Below are 22,026 nucleotides of genomic sequence, written 5' to 3'. Positions count from 1 at the left end.
ACAAATAACCAGCCCATGGAGAAAAAGTACTCCAAGAACAGCCCTACGAATTGTTGGAAGGGTTAGAATCAAAAGCCTACATGAATACGATGGCAAGGGAACGTTGGTATTCCAATTTAATACCTGTTGGTGTTGCATTACTCGCGTAGGTTGCAAATGTCAGCCATTGCTTTCGATGAAAGTATAGTATAATAATACATAAATAGCTTTCGGTCCATAACCATGGCGGGATAAAACTTTTGAAGAATAATGAAAGTTATTCGATGCAGCAAATAAAATATCGAAATAATTAGACCATTACTTAATTCCTTACTCTATAAAACGATACAGATGCGTTCAGAGTTTGAGTGTCGTAAGTATATTTCAAATATCCGTAAAGGTAAAGGAAAAACATAAATAGATCGTTATTTTTTGAGCCTTAGTTTAACTACCTCAAAAATGCTTTGGTATTTTTCTTCCGGTCCCTATATTAGAACTTATCACATGTTAACTGGTATTGCCAGTTTTTAATAGCCACATTTTGTTCGTATTTGCTGGGTACAGTGTCCAGGAGTTCCGCAACAGTCTGTTCATCTCCAGCTGTTGCTCGTGTTGCTGTTGCTCCGGCTTCTCCTCGTCGTCCTCCTCCAACTCCTCGGGCAATGTGGCCAATTTTTGTGCCCGATTGCTGAATGTCATCGTACGGCTGCTGCTGTCTGGGACGTCTAGTGCGTTGCTGTTGTGGAAGGTGGTCATGCTCGTGCTCGTGTTGCTGTCTCGCTGGTCGACCACCTTTCCGCCAGGACTCGACATTGGCGATGCCCGAATCTGCGGCGCAACCATGGACGCCGCGGCGAAAGATGGTCGTCCAGCGAAACCACCACTTGTGTCATAAACAGCAATGCTCCTCTGATGCAGATCCTCCTGCAATGCGTAGCGGGTCGCGCCGCAACAAATAGACGCATATACACAAGCACCCCAAGAGCAGACACACCAATCCCAACATGGCATAAAAGCCCTGCCGATAGCGCGCCGCATCTGCATTAGCCTCCATTAGACGCACTCGCTGGCCTAAGGCGCCATTTCCACTCGAAGACCCCTCATCATTTTCTGTCATTGTTGTCGGTACCAGCAGGTGCCAGAAACCATAAACGCGTCTCAGATGTGACCCATATCCTGAGTCCAGTTGGTTGTTTGCAACATATGAGTTTCCTTTTCTATTGCTGGCCAGCAAATAAATTGGCGCCTTGTACTCGTTTCGATTGGGTCGTGAAAGACTGCGATCCTGTTGGGATGTCTGCTCGCCATGCAACATTGCTTCGATTTGCGTCTCATCCACCAGAGGCACACTTGAATCCTTCTTACTCAATTCACCCAAGCTGTAAATAAAAGGTCGCTGCTTTGTATATGGAAGCCAAGCGTCGTAGATGCGGCCTGGCGTCGGATTGCCACTCTTCACAAAATTTGCGAAGGCTCCGCGTAACTTGCGACACAGCTGCTCCTCCTCGGAATTAAACCGACGACGAGCAATCTGCTGAAAGAGACTAGGACCTAAGAGTAGAGGTAAGTCAGCGCTATGGGAGGCACCCCCGAAGAGATTACGCTTGCCGCGCATGTCCATGGAATGTGCGTGGTCAAAAATGTAGGCGTAGTTACCATTGAATCTGTCGAGTAGTTGTAGCAATCTCATAAAGGGCGTCTCGTAAAGCGCCTCGGAAAGCAACCGCTGCATGCCCCATAGCATATGTATGACGTTATTGTTCGCCTCGCCACTAAAGTATCGCCAAAATATGGCCTCTACAAGGGATCCAGTGGCCTTGGCATCCACAGAGCGCAGTACATTTGGCAGCACGGTGTAGTTAATATACTGTCTCAGTGCCTCTGGACCTTCACGTGCCAAGTCCAGCCAGTAGTCCTGCATGAAACCGCCCTCGTTTGAGACAACGCCTAGCAGCAATGTTGGGAGCTGCGTTGCATTGCCTATTCTAGACACCAAACCGCCAGGTAGTAGTGCTCCGAGCTGCAGGCTCCCATTGCCATGGTTGTAGACACTCTCATACGCACGTAGCAAATCGTCGTGGCTTTTGCGCCTCAAACAAGCCACCATTTGTTGATACTGCTCCACAAAGTGGCAGCCCAGTTTTTGGACAAGTATGCGCGAAGTTTCTACAATGCGTGTTTCGTGTCCAGTGTCTAGCGCACGAAGAACAGGACCCGGCGACATAAGTATCAATTGCTTTGGCAGCGGTTGTGTCGAAATCAGGACACTGGCCAGAGTCAAGGGCGCGCCACTGCTACCATGGCCAAGCAAAGTTAGCTGTTCCACATTACCGCCAAAGCTTTGCACATTTCCCTGCAGCCAGCGCAGCGCCAACTGTATATCGCTCAATCCGTAGTTTCCGGGGAGTTCCTTGTTTCCCAATGATAGCCAGCCATAGATGTTGCTCCGATACTGAACGCTAACGACGACCACTCCTTCGGCAGCAAGGTCCAGACCGTTGGCTCGGTTACTTCTCGGCCAGTCGTAAGCGAACTCCTCGCCCGTAATGACCACTAACACGGGGACATTGCCATATCGCATGCCTGCCTCAGGGGTCCAAATATTGAGGTATAGACAATCTTCGGCCGTTGCTTCGGTGCGAGCAGGGCTGCTTTCTGGGCTCTCATCATATACCGTGTTGGAGAGTTGTGGACAGATAGGTTGCATACTAACAGCCTGCAGAGTTTTATTCCAGCCGGGATGTGGCTTTGAGGCCTGCAAAATCGGAAGTGAAATTAGTGAGGTAATAACAACAAACAACAAATTACTCAAAATCGATTAAAGGTTTAGCCAATTCGCTTACATAATAAAGTTTAAAATGAAAAGCAGATTGCCAAATGATAATGGCTTGGACAGGATTCTGTTAAATTTAAAGTTCATTTCATTAAAGGGCACGGCGGGAAGTAAGTCATAAAATAAACACAAAAAGATTTTAGAGAATATCAAATAACTAAGACAAGCATAAACGCATAAAATTGAATGGATAATTAGTAGACAAAACGTTAAAGCAAAATATTGCTGGAGGAACTGCCTAGGTGACGAGGAAGAGTAAACTAACCCTTTTTCGATCTATCGCGGCTAACATTCTTATGCCTTACGAAGGCTAGATAACTGGTTACCATAGTCAATAGCTATTTGGGATGGAATTGAGAGTTGGAATGCGAGTAACTGTCCTATGTACCTCATTTAATATTCATAGCCAAAATTTGAAGCCATTCCAAATCTAGATTGTTTGCTCTTTATTTGTTTTTAATTTAGAATGTAAAATTGACGATTTCATATACTGGTACGTGCTACAAAAATGTTTGGGAGAAAAGTGATACGAACACTGGTGTTCACTCAATACGAATGAAGTTTATTAGACTTAAACTTACCGCAAAGCGTAGTTCCCCCACCGGTGGCTGGGCATAGGGAATACCCAAAAAGGCGTAGACCGAGGTGCGTGCGCCATCCGGAAAGACCTTCAGCTGCACAGTCGAGCAGAGATTTAGAAGTAATTAAAGCCTGTCGTCTGCTGAGTGGACCATGTTTAATCTCTACTTACCCCCATGACATCACCTTGCTCCAGTTTAATGTGCGTTTGCTGTCCCAAACAGCATTCGAAGCCGATGCAAGCTACTGCTATAAGGCTGTACACCCCGAACGTATGCAACATGATTATCTTGGTGCTTCAAATGTGCAACACACATCTACATAGTACAATTATTTTTTAATTGACTCTTGGATTAGGCAAGCACACCAAATGAGTGTAATGCTTCTATTTTGGACAGTGGAAAAGTACTGGATGATAAAAATATTTCGAAAATTCTTTACACTTTTCCCGGGCACAAACAAAATTGACGCCGTTCCACACTCAACACTTGGTCGAAACTAAAACTAAAAAATATAGAACTTGGCTTTAGGCACTCTACCACAATTTCTGCTACAGTTATTTCAATTGTTTTCTGTCATTATTGTTATTGTATTGTCGCTGCTGTTGTTGTTGCTGTCGCTTGTATTTGAGTGTTGTTTTGTGCGCGTTGAATCATTCATGCATCCATAGATCAAAAAACGCGAGCAGCACAAACTAGACAACAGGTGTGTGTGTGTGTGTGTGCGTGCCTATGTGAGTAAGAGTGCCAGCCGTAGCAACGACCAACTGGACAAGACTGGACAACCCACAAGTTGGTACGCTGAGAGCAAGCGGAAAGTTTAACAAATCATATGTGACCCGGTGCGAGGGCTGAGCGAAAACTATTCTTAGATTGTATTCTGTTGCACAACAACAAAAAATATATCTATGTATGTGTATTATGAAATGAACAAAATACAAACTATTAAAAACAACGATTTGGTTATAACATTCAATATCTAGGTTTATTTATGCCATTTTTGTATCGCCAAATAGTTCCCTCCGGAGGAAAGGCACATATGCTCGATGCAGTCTAAAAACCTTTTTCTAAAAAGGCCTCCTGTACTTTTTCGATTCGGCTTTAAGGTCCTCAATCGCGCGCGAGCCAAAACGTTGTCCCCGGCGTAATCTTTTCAGTTTATCTCACGGAGCTAAATCAGACAAAGACGATATTTGTGAAACGATATGCGTCTTGTTTATAACGAAGTGTTCACGAGGAATGATGTTTTTGAATCCAAACATTTGACTTTTAGAAGGCACAAAAGTGCTCTTAAAATTTAATTAGAAGTATCAACAGCTTCAACAATGTGTCCAGTTGAACATTTTGTGCCATTCATAAGCTTTTGTTCTCGAAAACTCTACACAAAATTGAACTTCCTTGTTAAATAATTTTGGACATTTTAAAAATCGAAAATCACTTATGGATGTTCACAAAACACAAAACAAAAGCTCATATAGTATACATATAATATGTAAGCAATGAAGAAAATGGTGAGAAATTTGGAACAGCTTACAATGCTTCCAATTAAAAACAAATTAGTTCGCTGTATCGACTCGTCTCTAATCTTGATTAGTTTTAATAAATCCAAATTGATGATAATGATCTAAAAAAGTTGGACTTTAAAGAGAACTTTTAGCAATTGTATAAGACAAAACGTATTCGTATGACGACCTAAGAAGCTATCCTTGTCCTGGCCGAAGCTATAAACGCTTGACTGGAAACTATGACAACATTCTTAATATGCAAATGGGCTTTAATAAATAATACAATTTTCTTACAAAATGTATTTTTGTGTGATATCGGTATCCATAAAAAAGTCTCATTGCAAAAGTTCAATGCAATAGCAAAACGGTTTCTGGAGGAATAGTGATTGAAGGACATATTTGATTACAAATTAACACTCCAAAAACGATATCCACTTTTCAGAAACTCGTATTTTTTACTGGTAAATTGCAAATTCTTGAGCTTAGCTGATATTGTAAATGGATCGCTGCATCTACTCTCATTTTTATACCCTCTACCCAAAGGGCAAAAGGGAATATTAGTTTTGTGCGAGAGTGTACATGTAACACACAGAAGGTAACCATGTCCGTCTGTCTGTATGAACGCAAGGATCTCAGAAAGTATAAGAGCTAGAATAACCAAACTTTGTATGTAGATTCTCCTAAGCCCGAGAAAGTTTGTTCATTTTTTCCGATACACCCCCCACTTCCCCTCTATTCACGATTTTCTCTAACTCCCCCAATTATTGGAACTTAAATTTGGTAGTCACATCCAGTTAGTGATTATGTGTCCGTATATTATAGATCAATTAGAAAGAAAGTTATAGCCATATTTATAATCTCTGCCCAAGCTCTGCAGCTGTTGTGTTTTATGATGATGTTTGTTGACATAATTCTGTACTTTACACATATGTTTCCACTTATGTTTGAATAATTTTTATTTAATTAATTAACTAATTTATAATTCCCATTTTTTTATACCCTGTACCCGTAGGGTAAAAAGGGTATATTAGGTTTGTGCAAAGTATGAAACATACAGAAGGAAGCATCTCCGACCCCATAAAGTATATATATTCTTGATCAGCATGACGAGAGAAATCGATCTAGACATGTCCGTCCGTCTGTCCGTCTGTCCGTCCGTCTGGATGAACGCGAGGATCTCAGAAACTATAAAAGTTAGAATAACCAAAGTTGGCATCCAGATTCTCCTAGGTCCGAGTAAGGACGAGTTTATTTTATTTTTTTAATTTCCCCCCCTTTCCCCGCTACAGAATTTCGTCAATAGCGTCCACATTTCAAATGCTACCTAAACCAAACTTTGCACACATAATTTATATATAATTGTCTACTGTTGTATAAAATTTTATTCAATTCGGTCAATTCTAAGAAAAGTTATTAGCAAAACAAATTTTCGCCAGTACAACCCCCACAAACTGCAGCAACAAGTTCGCTCTTCTTCTTCCTCTTTTTGCTGCTGCTATGGGCGCATATAACTCAGTGACGGAAGTTTACCTGCGTACAGGGTATTATACTGTCGGGCTTGCTCGATTGTAGCGTTCTCTCTTGTTCTTATTTTCGGGAGTGTGTACAGGGTATTTAAGAGTTGAGCCCGCTCGACTCTAGCATTCCTCTCTTATATTTGTATATTATTACACACTTTTATGATACAGCGTTAGGACAATGTAGTTTGTAAACTTAAGAAACTACCCCCGTAGATGTTGTCATGTTTGGGTTTGCTGATTGCTGTTGCTGCCGAACGTAAATTTTTGTACGCTTGATGGCATACGGGGCTCTGCTTCTGTGACCTCTGTAGATGTGGAGTTGTATTCCAGTTGGTGTTGCTGGCCATAAGTTGGGGCAGATAATGTACCATAATGTTGGCATAAATACAGCATGTTTTGGTTGGTGGTGGGCTATATTTGTTTTCCAAATGGTACGTGAAGCGCAGTTCCGGTTCGTGGTGACTGCTGGGATCATGGTTCGATGTTATGCCCATAATTAACCCCAAGCCCGCGCCGATTTTTCCTATGACCATTGATAAGTGTTGGCAGCATTTATACCAACACGCACATACGCTTGCATTTTAATTAGTTTACAAAGTAATTTGTTGGTGCCCCGACGGATTATGCGCTAAGCCCTCCATCGTCATCGTCATCATCATCATCATCGTTGTCATCATTGTCGGCACCGCATAACGCGTAATTTTCAGTTAATTTTAGCTACGAAATGCACATTTAAATTGTCTGTCGGCCACCGACGAGCGGACTTAATCAATTTATGTTTGTGTGGGCGGTTTTTGGAAGACTTCGGCTCGCAGCCGACCTAAATTATTGTAAATGGCAACGGCCTAGTTTGCTATGCTCCGGTCAAAAAGTCAATACTGCGAGTATGTGATGCCTCATTTCTCTCGGCTTGTACATACATATGTACATATGTACATACAAGTAGTATGTAGTATGTATGTAAGTTAACATGCACTATTATGTGTGTGGTTCTGTGCGCACATACCCCTACTAGAGAAATCAAATAGGCGCATGGCCCAGTGACTATTAAATTAATAGTAGTATAGTATAAAAAGTGTAGGGTAGGAAAAAAAAAGAGTAATCAGATTTGTGATTTTGGAGAGGCAAGAAAGCTTGTAGGCCATTTGAATGCGTTGCTTCAAATTTGGAATGATGCAATAGATAAAAGATGATTGCATATTGTAAATTAAATACTTAACGGATAGTAATGCTGTTGATATTTGTGAATTGAGTATGTTTTATTGACTATAGCTGTATATGTATGGCTGAGTAGTTAGGAAATCGTACTATTATAAAGTATTTTTTGTGAACTATTATGTCATGTGTACAAAGATAATAATGAAAGACGCTTAAATTATGAAGATTTTTACTATGTTTTGAATATTATTTATATTTATGCCAGTAATTGAATATGTTCTTAGTTACATTTATGCTGATGTAAATACTAAATATTAAAACATTGAATTAAATATGAAAATGTTTATTTTTACTTGTTCATTTTTGGTTCACCATATGAACGCAACGATCAAAGACATTTATATATGTATATTTATTTTCCTAATAAATTTTTAATAAATTAAAATTTAAAAAATTGGTATTCAAATTTTTTAATGGAAGTCAGTCGGGGCATAGCTGGCCGGACTGGCAATCAAATCAAAACAAAATCAAAAAACAAAACAATAACACAAACTTGCACAGCGTACACTTATAGGGCATCTTTGGGCAACATTTGGTGACTCTAGCTCTTATAGTCTCTGAGATCCAGGTGGTCATACGGACAGATGGACAGACTCGTCTTGTCATGCTGATCAAGAATATATATACTTTGTGCGGTCTGCCACGCCTCCTTCTGCGTGTTACATACATTCCCACAAAACTAATATACTAATATATTACCCTTTGGGTACAGACTATAAAAACACAAATATATAGAATACCAGAAAAGTCCAACTTGTCCCACCAAGTTAGTGTACTTAATCAGCAAGACCAATGAAATACAATAAAAATTTCGCTAAAAACAACAACATAATTTTTCATAAGGTATTTATTTCTGATTTGTTTAAAATACTGTACTTGCGCGATTGGAAGCCGTACATGTACTCGTACTTGGGACATAGTTGTGTGTGATACATTTTGATATGATATTACGTTATATGCACATATTCAGCTTTAAAATACGATGCGAAGTCTGTAAGGCTAGTCTTTGTATTGACTGTTTAACAACTAAACTGCTGAGCCATCCTATTTATACATAAATTCGAAATTTATTCAACGATGGCAACAAAAGCGTCAAAAATAGTTTGTCTTAGTTTCTGTGAAATGCAATAAAGAAGTTTTCAATATGTCCTGGCCCCCTCATTTGCTCTTGTTTGTGCTGTTGCTGATGCTTTGCGTAAACAATAAACTTGGCAAAAATCATAAATATTTTTATTAGCAAAAGTTTTGCCAATCAACTGCCCTTTTCCAAAAACATTGAGAGGCATAACAAATATGCCATTCCTACTACTGTGGCTATTGTTGCAGTGCAGCATCCAAATTTCGCAGTAGTTGCATATTTGTCAAGTGTTTCAAGTGGTCCCTGCCCCCGCATTGCCACCTGCCCACAACTTTGATTCAAATGATTGTTATTCACAAAATTTATTGAAGTCGAAACGTTGAAAATGTCACAGCCATTTAGAACACGAGCACAGCTTGTCTTGACAACCTGTGGACTCCTGCGGACTGGCATTTGGTAGGTGGGGTAGGACTGGCGTGGGAAACTGGGACTGAACTGGGTCCGAGCTAGCTGTAAAGCCAATTGGCCGGAAGCTAAAAACATGAATGGAAAGCTACAGTTCAGCAGGTTCCTTTTCAAGCTAATTTAAAAAAAAAAACAAATGAAATTACAACAAGAGGGAACGCTACAGTCGAGCAAGCCCGACAGTAAAATAGCCTGTACTCTCCACAAAAAAATAAAACTAAAAAAAGAAAAAATTAAAAAAAAATTAAATTATTAAAAAAATGAATTAATTAATTAAATTAAATTAGAATACATGTTATGTTCAGTTTTAACAGCATACATTTACATCACGTACCTATGCGTGTTTATATGCGTGTATGTATGCAGCACAAAGTTGAACCAAAGCAGCAACAACAACAACAGCTGCGGGGAGCGTTGCAGGCAGCGCATGAGCAGCGATTTTATTTATGGCTATAACTTTCTTCAGAATTGACCTATCATGATGAAACTGGCACACGGACACATAAGCACTAACTGGATGTAACTACCAACATTGATTTCAAAATTCCAACAATTACGGAAGCTATAAAAAAACACGACTTGCGGGGGAGCGGGGGTGTATCAAAATAAGAAAACAAGCTTGACCTGCCTAGGGCTTAGGGGAACCTGGATGGTAATTCTAGCTCTTGTACCTTCTGAGATCCTTGCGCTCATACAGACGGACGGACAGACGGACGGACAGACTGACGGACGGACATGGCTATATCGACTCGGCTTGTCACCCTGATCAAGAATATATATACTTTGTGGGGTCTGCCACGCCTCCTTCTGTGTGTTACATACATGCGCACAAAACTAGTATAGCCTTTCACCCTTTGGGTACAGGCTATAAAAAATCGACATATAAAGACATATGTTTAAGTTCAGTTTTAAAAGCATACTTTTACATCTGGATTGTGTTCATGAATGTCTATGTTCATGTGTCTATGTACGTATGTGTGTGTGCACGTGGTGTGCTGTCATTTATGACTATAACTTTCTTAACAATTGACCGGTCTTGATGAAACTTAAAACGAGGGCAGGTAAGCACCATCTGGATGTGAAATTGGGAAATCGAAGCATAAAGATTTCAAAGTGAAATGCATTATTGAAGTCGGTGTAGATGTCATTAGTTTGAAAAGAAAATTTACTGGGAACTAGATAGGAAGCGGACACTTTGTTTTGGGTGACCATTAACAACCGGAACAATCAGGTTTAAAAAAGTCTGCATGATTGTTCATTGTTCATTTTGACAAATGGCGTAGAAGCAAACTTGCAAGTCTATTCTAATCTTGGGTGCTAACGAAATTACTTGTTTTGTATTTTAATACCCTGTACTTGAAGCGCAAAAGCATTTACTAGTTCAGTGTGAATGTGTGTAATGCTTAAAAGAAGGCTTGGCAGACCCCACAAAGTATAATCGCACATATATCTTCTTGATCAGTGAGGCAGCATGACTCGATTAGGCATTTGTATTTATATTCTACTAAGCGCAACCAATTAATGTTTTTTTCCGAATGCACACCCACTACCCCGCTATCAGTGATGTTCCATAACGCTCGTAATTCTTGCACTTGTATACCCTAATTTGGCAATTTTTGTAAGTCATGTTATGTTTCGTAGTGAGAAAATAAATATATATATAAATGTATCCTCTGATCATGCTCTTCCGGCAGTTGTTGTTTTTGCTGCTGCTTTCAAAAGCATATTATAGACACAATATCGATGCAAGTACGAATTTTGGAAGTGGTTTTTGAGGCACCATTTTTAATACGAACATCAAAGAGATAATTAATAGTGTATGTCAGCTGTAAAGTCCCATATGTGCTTCGGCGTTAAAAGGACATCCCCGTAATCGCAGCAAGAACGCTTCCAAAAATATTTACGTAATGAGCAAAAACAACTGCTCGGCAATTTGTGCTAAATATTTAACAAAACAATGCATGGTGCTGTCGGAGCTACTTATTTCGATGTAGTTGTTTGCTCTAAGTCTAATTTAACGACGTTGCCGCTCAGACAAACAACGCGCCACATTTTGTGGCAAGCACTTTTGTTTTTGCATGCGCCGCAAGTTGCACTCAAAAGTCTAGGCACGGCCCATGGAAGGGGATACGTGCAGCGACAACACGCACGCTGCACATTTGCTAATTAATGCAAAATAGTGTTGTTCTTGTTTCTGTTTTTGTTGCAGCGTAGCAAACAAGAATGGAATGATAGAGGCGAGCAGGCCCAACTCTAAAATACTCTGTACCCAATCCCTAAAAAAACGAAAAAAAATATTTTAAAATTAATTTGGGTGCCTAAAGCATACGGCTACATAGATACCAAGTTTGGTTATCCTAGCTCTTGTATTTCCTGAGACCCCAGGGTATAAAAATGTATCGTACGAGCCGATCGATCTTATGACAGCTATGTAAAATAATACACTATACTATATGGCCTTACGAATACTTTACATACAAAGCTTCTAAGTTCTCCCTGCTCATACGCAAGGCCAGATAGACAGACGGGTGGATTCGTCTCGCCATGCTGATCATACATGTACTTATAACATGGGGTCTGCCGATCCTTCTTCTGCCTGTTACTCACATATGGCGCTTATGCTTTCTACTTAGTGTACCCTTTCGCCCTTCGGGTAGAATGTATAAAAACAAGACTAGTAAACCATATGAGAGCACTGCCTACTTTTAGGCGCCCATTGAGGTTGCGCGTGTTTTCAAGTGTTGCGGTGGCAGTGGTGGTGTTGTTATTTTTTCTGCTTTTCCTTTGTTCAGTTTTGCAGCGCGGTCGCAAACAAAGGCATTTTTGTTAGAGTGGAAAACGCAACGCATTCACATAAATATGAGTACATATGTACTCGTGTGTATATCAGTGTAAGTGTGTATGTGCGAGTGTGTACATATGTCCGCAAGTGAGTGTTTAAACGTATTTAAACGGCCCTGGCAACCTTGCAATGTCAACAGCGAGAAACGTAGCGCTAACAAGTGGGCGTGAGTATATCCAGCACCTCATTTTGGGGGAATATATACATATAAGATTATTTATAAATGTAATTGTTACGCCCATTTTTATTTTGAACAACAATCTTTTCAATTAGTGTAAAAATTTGTTTACCCTACTTTGCTGTTTAATGTTTGTTAAATGGCGGCAAATATTCAACTGCAAGATCGAAAGGTTCTAAAATAATATTGAAAATAAAGTTTTAATAAAAGCTGCATTTGACTATTTCTTATGATTGCAACTGTGCACCAGTTTCTAATATTACAAAATTTAGCAGGTATTGAACTTCAGACAAAACATGCACCATGCTTCTTTACAGAAATTTATTGAATTTACTTAACTTTTCTGTATAATGGTTATATATGACATGTACTTCAATGAGAACTACTATATTTCATAAAGTCAGATATAGTTGCTCTGCGATATCTATTTAATAATGCTCTCCCCTCGATAAAATGTTATCTACCAACCAATAACCGCCACCGACAGTCTCGATTGTCTTCTTCGTTTTTTGTTTTTTTTTGGGAAAGCCAGTACGGAAAAAAGTGATTAGATTTATGCAGGAGGAAGCATATCAAGATAAATCGATCTTTATTCCTTTGTAGTTTGGAAATAATTGGAGCCACATTATCCTTATACAAAGGAAGCTTTAATTCCGATGCTACATAAACTAATTATATCTGGGTGCTTCTGCTTTGCGCTCATATATTAATGAGTTAAATTAGCGGCTGAAGATTTTTGGGTAACGGTTTTAGTGTTCGGTCTGCTCGAATGTAACTTTTTTTTTTTAAATGAACAGCTAATCGCAAGTTGGACTTGGCAGGCTTAGTAAAGTTCAAGGATGCCCTCAGGCACTAAAGCAAACCAAAAAATCCATGAATTTTGCCATTTTAAGCCAAAACCTTGGCGATCCAGCCCAGGAAATAAAGAGGGGTTTGTTTTGGTTTTGAATTTGTCATTTAAGTTTTATTGAAAAATCACATTTGTTCATTTAATTTATTTGCTGCGCGAGCTGCTCGTTTATATGTATGTACTTGTATTTTCTTCTTACTACTATGTATATGATCTTTAGTTATCGTTTTAGTGTATTTTACATTCTTGTATTTATACATTTATTTGTCTTTGCGATGCGATGCAATGCATTGTCAACGTAAGCCTTAACAATTTAGTTTATTTGTATTGAACGGCAAATAACGTCATTTAACAGTTTTAAGTAGAACTGGAACATTGAAGTCTGTTGCAGAAATGCGGTATTCATGTATTTGCCCGCATTAGCATCGTTCCCACATCTAAACAAGTGTAATTGCTTGCTGCCCTTTGAATAATATTCTAACCCTAGCAAAATTTCTTACCATATTTTAAGCACATATCTAGATTATTCACATATGTATCTTTTCATGGAAATACAAGTATGTAGAGTAAGTGTTTTCAAATGCATGGAGTTCTGTATGTATGAGGGGAAGAAACGGAAAACAAAACACAACTTTGCAGCTGAAAATGGTTTATTAAAGAAATATTTTGTATGGAATGCCGGCTAAAGGTCGAATCTTACGTTTGTGATTATGCTCATAAATTGATAACATTTTCTTTTTAAACTGATAAATTGATAGGAAAGTGCATAGTTATAGAGTAAGTAAGTTTATCAACAACATTCCTGCACGGTTTATATTTTTTCTCCCATATGCATACTTTGTAAAAGCCAAGTAAAAGTTTTTTGGATCCATTTTTAAGGGCTGACCGTCCTTGACCGTCTTAGTCGCTTTTGCTTATAAACATTTTAATTTCATCTCACGTCTACCCTGTATTTCAAGCTAACTTTAACAATGATAGTATTGTCCTTTCAATTAGTAAGTTCTGACTAATGTGTATTATAAGCGAAGCGCTTCAATATGAAAATTCCTTAAATACCTCTTTAAAAATCATCAGACAATACTAGTTTAAAACTGAATGTATCCAACTTTTTTCTGCAAATGCGTGTTGTTTGGCTGAAATCATTTGAATACCATTTTGGAGCTGTTGCCACCATTTTGTATATATACTTGTATTTATAATGTTATTAAGAAGTTTAAAAGTTGTAACACCAAGATAATAAGCCTCTCAATTCGTGGGTTGTGGGTGGACTACAAAGTTTTTGTCATTATGTCAGGGTTTGTTCTTATGCTTGGAATGCTCCGAATTCGGGGGGACAGGTTTACTATAGATAGGAAGTACCTCTTCAGATGCGCTATGTTGCATCACAACAATTTGAAGAGTGTAGGTCCGTTATGGGTGGAGCGTATTTTTATACCCTGTACCCGTAGGGTAAAAAGGGTATATTAGGTTTGTACAAAGTATGTAACATACAGAAGGAAGCATCTCCGACCCCATAAAGTATATATATTCTGAATCAGCATGACGAGAGAAATCGATCTAGACATGTCCGTCCGTCCGTCTGTCCGTCCGTCTGGATGAACGCGAGGATCTCAGAAACTATAAAAGCTAGAATAACCAAAGTTGGCATCCAGATTCTCCTAGGTCCGAGAAAGGACGAGTTTATTTTATTTTTTTGAATTTTCCCCCCTTCCCCCGCTACAGAATTTCGTCAATAGCGTCCACATTTCAAATGCTACCTAAACCAAACTTTGCACACATAATCTCTATATAGCGAAACAAATTCTCGCCAGTACAACCCCCCCAAACTGCAGCAACAAGTTCGCTCTTCTTCTTCCTCTTTTTGCTGCTTTGGGCGCATATAACTCAGTGGCAGTTTACCTGGGTACAGGGTATTACACTGTCGGGCTTGCTCGACTGTAGCGTTCTCTCTTGTTATCTATCTATTTGTATATTGTAGGCAAATTTGCATGCGAGTGCGGATATTTTTTATCTGTGCCCTTGGGGCGAAACAATCAACTGCAAAATGTATGCTTTTTGTAACGCTGGGATTTTATTTTTATAGTGCGGGCAGGCGTCGTTACTCCTTGTTATGTTAAATGTGGCAAAATAATTGATTATGCCCAATTATCTTCAAAATGAAAATGTAATATTTGGAAATTGAATATGCAACTGCGAATGGGTTGGTCGATGGCTGTGTATTGTGTCTGTGTTTGTGTGGGAATCAGAACTCAAAATGAAATTGACGCTTCCAGGATTTGTTATGTAGCTGTACTCGTATGTACGCAAGTATTGACTATCAATGCTTTATCAATCGTATCACAACATATATAATTCCTATTCAATTGATGTATTATTTTTTACGTTTGTGTGTTTACTGCAATATGCTCGAATACTGGTGTGACATTTCCTGCATATTCATTGCTTTTTTATCGCTTATCGCTATCGTTATTTCTTTAATGGCACCCGCCATTGTTTCTTTCTTCATTTTTGGTTTTTGGGATGTTGGATTCGGTTTTTGGCAATGTTTGGTGCTATTATTTCAAGCGCTTTATGTTAAATGCATCCATAACGGTTAAACGTTTAAATTGTTAGTGTGGCTGTGTATTTTCTTTTTTGTGAGAGAAGATAAATATGTGCGTTTGTATGTTTGTGTTGCCTGTGGCGGAACACGGAAAATTGTTGCTGCTTTGTTGGTCAATTGTTGGGCTTTGTTTTCTTTTGTTGTCTTTACATTTTGGGCACATATAGTATCCGAAATATATTGTATGAAGGTATAAAAAGATCCATAGATGTTTCGTCTGTTTCTGTTTTTGTTTCTATTTTAGTGTCAAATACAAATGTACAAATATGTTACACACATACAAAAAAAACTTGTACTGTACAAAAAGTGTTGGTTATTGTTTTTGTTTTCAGATAGTTGGTTGTTGCCTAGCCTCAGGCGCTGCCTGCATGGGTGTTGGTGTGCGTGTGTTTATCATTCATTATGTATACGCCATGTGCGCCTGTCAAAAATTGTATGTATCTGCCGCCTTAACATCTAAATATGAATCAGATACAGTGTCCAAACAAAAAGGGACTTCCTATGTTTGTACATAGCATGCAACAGACAGGAGGAACCATCTCCGGCCTCAAAGAGATATATATTTGTAATCGACAAATCGATGTGGACATATCGTACATCTGCCTGAATTAAAGAAACGGCTTACCCACAAAACCCAAAGTTGGTAGTTTGTTTGGGCACAGGGTGTTAACAATTTCGCATTTGAATCAAGAAATGAATTCCGAAACTTTTTTAAAGAGGCGAGACTGTCTTCTGTTGGTGTTTGTTCTGTTAAAGAATTTTATAAGCTGTTGGTAAGGACCTTCCACCTTTCTTTCAAGACAAATTATGCATTTTGTAATTTTACAAAAGATGATTTTTTGTATAAATTTCTGGAATAGTGGGTCCAACTTAAACTTTGGTAACCATCTTGTTTCAGTCGGTTCATATAGACTTATGTAGATCCATCGCAATTATGCATGTATGAGTACCTTGCATGTCCTTCGTTATACGTTGTGTTATGAAAGAACCCGCATTTGTTGCATTCAACGGACAATACTGACAAGTGTGTTGTAAGTCTTTATGAGATAACAATTCTTTACAACGTCCCCGTTCCTTAATTAATCAATCAATTATTTTTATCAGCATTTCTTTTTGTATAAATTTTTTCTGAATGGCCTCATACATACATACATTAATATATAGACTTAGAATTTAATTTGATTGTGGAAAAGACGAGTAGGCGGTCGAGCGGGGAAAGTAAATAGAACGGTTTTAGGTTTCGTTGCTACAAGTTGGCAAGTTAGTATTGGTTTGTAGCCACTTGAAATTCAGCTTGATACTAGAGACTGCCACTCACTGCCATAAAGTACAGATTATATGGCCACTAAGGAGTTGGGGAGGGGACTTAAGCGGCGGTCTTGTTTTCCACATTGCACTAAAGAAAGGCAGCAAACACGCAAGACAAAATAAAAAACGATTTCCCATCTTACAACTTATATGTATTTTGTATTTTTGTTTTTGTAAAAATATATAATATATAGATTTCTTTCATACACACACGTGCGTGCCCTTGCACACACATACATAGATTGATAGATATAGTAAGTGGCATGTATAAATGTACGTATCAATTAAACTAAAAGCTAACTCCGTCATATGTATAGGTAGGTATGTATGTATGTATATGTATATAAGAGCATATGTATGTATATTGTATTGTATTGTAGTTGATTACACGATATAAATGGCCACAAACTAAAACTGAATGATCAGTGAGAATAAAACTAAGGCGCCGTAGAGTGGCACAGAAAATGGAAATTGCAAATGTTATTGCACATTAAAAATTGATAAGCTAAGAAGCGACAGTTTGGAGCCGTTTTAATGCATTTTGTGCGCACTGCTTCTCTTCTTAGGCTAAATTTAAATTAAAATTGCCAGCAGCTACGTAGCAAACCAATAGAATTATTCATATTTAAAAAATAAAATGGCTTGCGGCTTTGCAGAAGACATTATGGCGCTAACTACATATATTTAAGAAGATAGTACATACATTAATAGTTACAACAGTTTTACATACAAACATTTACATACATGTATATGGGACACACGCACAAATCCACTGAAAACAAACAAACACGTCATTGAGTACAAAATTCACAGATACGGATACAGACACATAAACTGCATCTCCCCATACAGTTGGTATAGACTACTTATATCCAAAAATTTGCTGCACTAATTTGAAATTAGCGAAAATGGCAACATTATCATTATTAACAACATCATGATTATAATCACCGTCGTCTTCATCATCAGCATCATCATTATCGTTCTCTACGTATGTATGTATGCGCGAGTATATATGTAGCTACTGCCGCGCTCGATAACTAAAGCTAATGCTATACATATTTAATTTATGTACATTATGCATAATATATGTATACTATATATATGTATATGTATATAATTGCAACGCTGAATGCTTATTAGTTATAGTTAATACACATACACATACGCTTGATTTAAATCCTAACTAAATCTTTTTGCTACTAATAATAATTAACATAGTTTGCGGCGCTTGTAAAGCGCCCTCAAAACAACAGCTGCTGATGTTCTCTCCTCTTTCCCGATATTGATATATGTACTATATGGATGAATGTGGGTGTCGGGCTCGGGGTCGGGTTCGGGGTCGGCGTTGATGTATGTGTGTGTGTGTGTGTGTGGGCTGGTAATTCTCAGTACTCCCTTAACGCTTGTAGCTATTGCCATTGTTCACATATCGCTAGCTGCCGACCAACTCTATCTGGCGATATTTCTTGCGCAAATTGGAAACTGGATCGCGATATAGCATGGGATCCATGCGCAAGTTGGACCGTATCAGCGGCATATAGCTGGTAAGAAGAAAGCAAATAAAAAAGGCCATTAGTGAACTGAAACGTCATTACATTTTTCTTTTTAAATAAACTACTATATGGATCAACCGGTGTCAGTAAAATTTAATATATTTAATATATTGTGTGCTTGATACCAGGATTACGTAAGCTAAATAATGTATGTAAATATACTTGTAGTTCAGAAATCGCGCTTCGTGTTTCAAACTATTCCAAAAATGAAGCTCAAAGCGAATTGAACATATGGTTGAGAATGAATCAACACTATCAATGTTTGTTACGAGCATTTGATAAATGCAATCAACCCACTGATGTTGATTACATCTAATTCTGTTTTAACACGGTTTTGATTTAAAATTAAACATTTTAGATATTGTTGGCACGATTTAAAATAAAACGAAATATATAAACAAAAACACACACATCTGACAAACAGCTAGAAACCATTCGCTATGCACATTATACAAGTATATGTGATCTAATAAAATAAACATAAATCCTTGATTGAACCAATCACCTATTTTTGCTGAGTTATGATCAATGTATTTTTTTACACGTTTTTTTTTTCTGGAACCAATCTACCGTGTATAAACAGAATGAGGTCTATATATCTCAGGACCGCAAACAGAATCAGGTGTATATATATCTCAGGACCATCACTACTCACCCAAAGACCGCTGCGAATGTATTTAGACAGCTCTGTCGCTGAATAAAGTGGTCTGGATCATTCCACGGCGAACGACCCGTCTCCCGGTCCTTGTACCCCTTGCGCTGCGTCACTTTGATCGGCGGTTTCCTGGTCACATGCGAGACCAGCAGGTTCATTAGGATGTCCTCGCAGTTGGAGGACTGCTGTACAGTCTTAAGTAGCAGCAACGACAGCCAGTTGGTGTACAAGTAGTTGTAGTAGCGGTGGTAAAAGGCGGCGCCCGTCAGCACAATGGAATAGTAGTTTGTCCACTTGGATGTGTAGCCCCAGGCATTCTGCAAGTCAAAAAGCAGGCGTGTCAGCAGACGAGCCTAAAAAAAATGCAACCGGCATACTGTCCGTAGACGATTACCTTGGAATCGTCCCAGAAATGCGCACGCGCTGGGTAGCCCACAATGCGTTCGGGAAAGTCCCGCCACACGGTATAGGCAAAGTCCAGCTCGTCCGTATTGAGAATGGCATCCTCGTCGAGGGAGAGGACGGCATCTGTTTGAATCTCATCGTAGGGCAGAAAGCGTTGTGATATGCTTGGGCGGCTATCAGTCAGGGTCTCCGAATTGGCGGGGCTGGGGGAGTCACCGGTGGCTGCTCCCATGCCGGCATTATGTGAGCGACTAGTGGGCAAGGCTCCGCCCCCGCCAACGGCAGAGCCGGCCCCAGCAGTACCGCGTCCATTGCCCCCGAGGGCAATCACATGCAGCGGTATATGATATGTGGGTGGCCAGCGTTTCTTCAGCGGCATGGGTCTGTCTGCTGCCCAAAGAACGAGTATCTGTGTGTGTTTTCGTAGAGCATGGAAGTATATTAGTGTATGAAGGGCTGGGTTGTAGTGCCGACCTACCCTGTCCACAAATTGACTCTTCGTAATGGTCTTGACTAGCTTGTAGAGCGCAGCATTCGGACCCAAGGCAGCGCCTATTTGCACATATATAACGGCTGTGTAGTTGTGACGCGGCTCGGCACCCATGGAATTCAGTAGAAATGGCATAAATCTGCGCGAGGCAACAATTGGGTTAATGGCACTGTCTTTCTCTCTCACTCTCTCTATCACACACACATGCACCCTGGGGAAGGTACATAAATCTTACCTAGAACTGTCGGCGAACGTGGGCAGCGTGAGTAGAGCGCCTGGCGAACTGTTCCACACGAGGCTGCTGCGTACAGGATAATCGGGGAGACGTTCGCGGATGATCTGAAAAAGGGACGAAGAAAGATACAGATAAAAAGAGGAACAGATGAACAGTTAAACAGAAGAACAGCTGAGCAAACGGCAGTTTAATGGCCTGCTTGGCAGTGAAGTGCAAAAGCGATAGAAATTGATTGCTTAATGAACGGGCGATAAGAGGCGCTGCGGCAGCTGAGGGGAGGTTGGCGGATACTTCATGGCCTCATTGCATTTTGAAGGGGCGCCAAATTGCGTTTGAATTGCGATGCGCCATTGAGGGCTGCCTGTGCCTGAATGCCAGCCTATCAGAATGTCTGCCTGTCTCTCTCACAGTTGGCCATTTAAGTGTGATAATTCAATGGAGCTTCGCTTAACATAAAGCCAGCATGAGCGGCACGCTAGAGATGGGCGCGTTGGCACCGTGTCAGGCCTGCCCCGCTTTAAAGCTGGTCTAAATCTCAGTCCGTACTATTCTAATAAATTCAATTGGACCCAGGGTGCACCAGGGCCCTTGTCGAAATGCAGCGATATCTGAAAAGTTTTCAAAGTTTGCACAGATCTATTCTATCCCATCTGGGAGAACGATATTTAGTTCCCATTTTTATGTTTTTGAATTTTGTACCCTTGTTCCGGTTTGAAATGAAGTAATATCGTTATAGTTTACAAATGCGAATTAGGGACATTTTTGTTCATTACGTCAGTTATCGTGAGCTTTGGCAATATGTTCCGGTTTGTTTGCGGCTGAGTAGGAATCACGATAATCCCAAAAGCTCCACATTACTCGTCTCTGTTGCCTAATTTTCTGCTTGGCGCATCCGCTGCGCAGCTGAAGCAACACCTCAACCACCACCCACCAAACGGCTGTTGCCCTGCCACGTGAGTCAAGTGCTAGGTGGGGCGAACGCCCGAACGCGTGCTACGATTCTGTGGACGGCTCGGCTCAGTCGTCTTGCGTGTCATTAACACCGTCATGCCTTTAATTTGTCGCGCTAAAGGCGCAAATTTTGTATGTGTATGAGTCCACAAGTATGATATGCCAAGAACATACATACAGGCGAAGACATAAACTAAGTAGTATGAGGAGACACGACATGGACTTATGCAGACTAAGGACAGCGAAGGTTTCTTGTTGGAAAATGCAATTATAAATGGGTCGCATTGCTACGTACAGGCGAAGCCATGAGTAGCGTGCGGGCCTGCCTGCCAGCATGCATAGTTATAATAGATTTAAATCGAAATTTAAGAGATAGTTTGTTGGCTAATAGTTTGTAAGCTACGCACCTAACCTCATTACCGTTTCTACAAAGAAACAGAAATGCTTTCTAAACGGAATGATTTCATTGTTATTAAGTATGACACTTATTCTTAAATGCTTCAAAGTCAGATCATAATATGATAAAAACCATCCAAAAAAATAGCGGTCCACTCGGTGCTTACTAAGAATATAACACATGTACTTAGGAAAGAACGGAATACCTTAGAGTACAGATTTTCAAAAGTTTTTTCAAATCAGCCCGCTCTTCTCTAAAACATTTCATTCAACCAGTTAGAAAGAGCAAAAGTCATCAAAGCACTATAGAAAGAGCACTGTTCGAATAATCCCAATTCGCTTCTATAATTACAAAATTACATTAAGCCACAGATTTCCTAAG

The 22,026-nt window shown here is 39.6% G+C and overlaps 2 protein-coding genes across 2 annotated transcripts in view; both read right to left on the bottom strand.

Moving 5' to 3' along the window:
• Positions 1-868: 868 nt before the first annotated feature.
• Positions 869-4,743, bottom strand: LOC115634168 (acetylcholinesterase). The gene is made up of 4 exons (XM_030531756.1): positions 4,694-4,743; positions 3,564-3,648; positions 3,394-3,486; positions 869-2,734 (listed from the first exon to the last, which is right to left on the bottom strand). The coding sequence occupies exons 1-4, from the start codon at positions 4,741-4,743 to the stop codon at positions 869-871; spliced, it is 2,094 nt and encodes a 697-aa protein (XP_030387616.1).
• A 12,343-nt stretch (positions 4,744-17,086) lies between these two features.
• The window catches only part of LOC115625667 (exostosin-1), an 88,622-nt gene continuing 83,682 nt past the window's right edge, over positions 17,087-22,026 (bottom strand). The window contains exons 6-10 of the mRNA XM_030520806.1: positions 20,298-20,401; positions 20,051-20,201; positions 19,562-19,981; positions 19,168-19,484; positions 17,087-18,500 (exon numbers count right to left, since the gene is read on the bottom strand). Coding sequence (XP_030376666.1) covers positions 18,392-18,500; positions 19,168-19,484; positions 19,562-19,981; positions 20,051-20,201; positions 20,298-20,401 — 1,101 coding nt within the window. The 3' untranslated portion in view covers positions 17,087-18,391. The remainder of the gene's footprint in view (positions 18,501-19,167; positions 19,485-19,561; positions 19,982-20,050; positions 20,202-20,297; positions 20,402-22,026) is intronic.

This window comes from Scaptodrosophila lebanonensis, unplaced genomic scaffold (assembly GCF_003285725.1).
Source record: "Scaptodrosophila lebanonensis strain 11010-0011.00,11010-0021.00 unplaced genomic scaffold, SlebRS2 tig00000001-arrow-pilon, whole genome shotgun sequence".
Taxonomy (NCBI): Eukaryota; Metazoa; Arthropoda; class Insecta; order Diptera; family Drosophilidae; genus Scaptodrosophila; species Scaptodrosophila lebanonensis.
The sequence above is the reverse complement of the archived record's forward strand: the minus strand, read 5'-3'. Positions and strand labels throughout refer to the sequence as shown.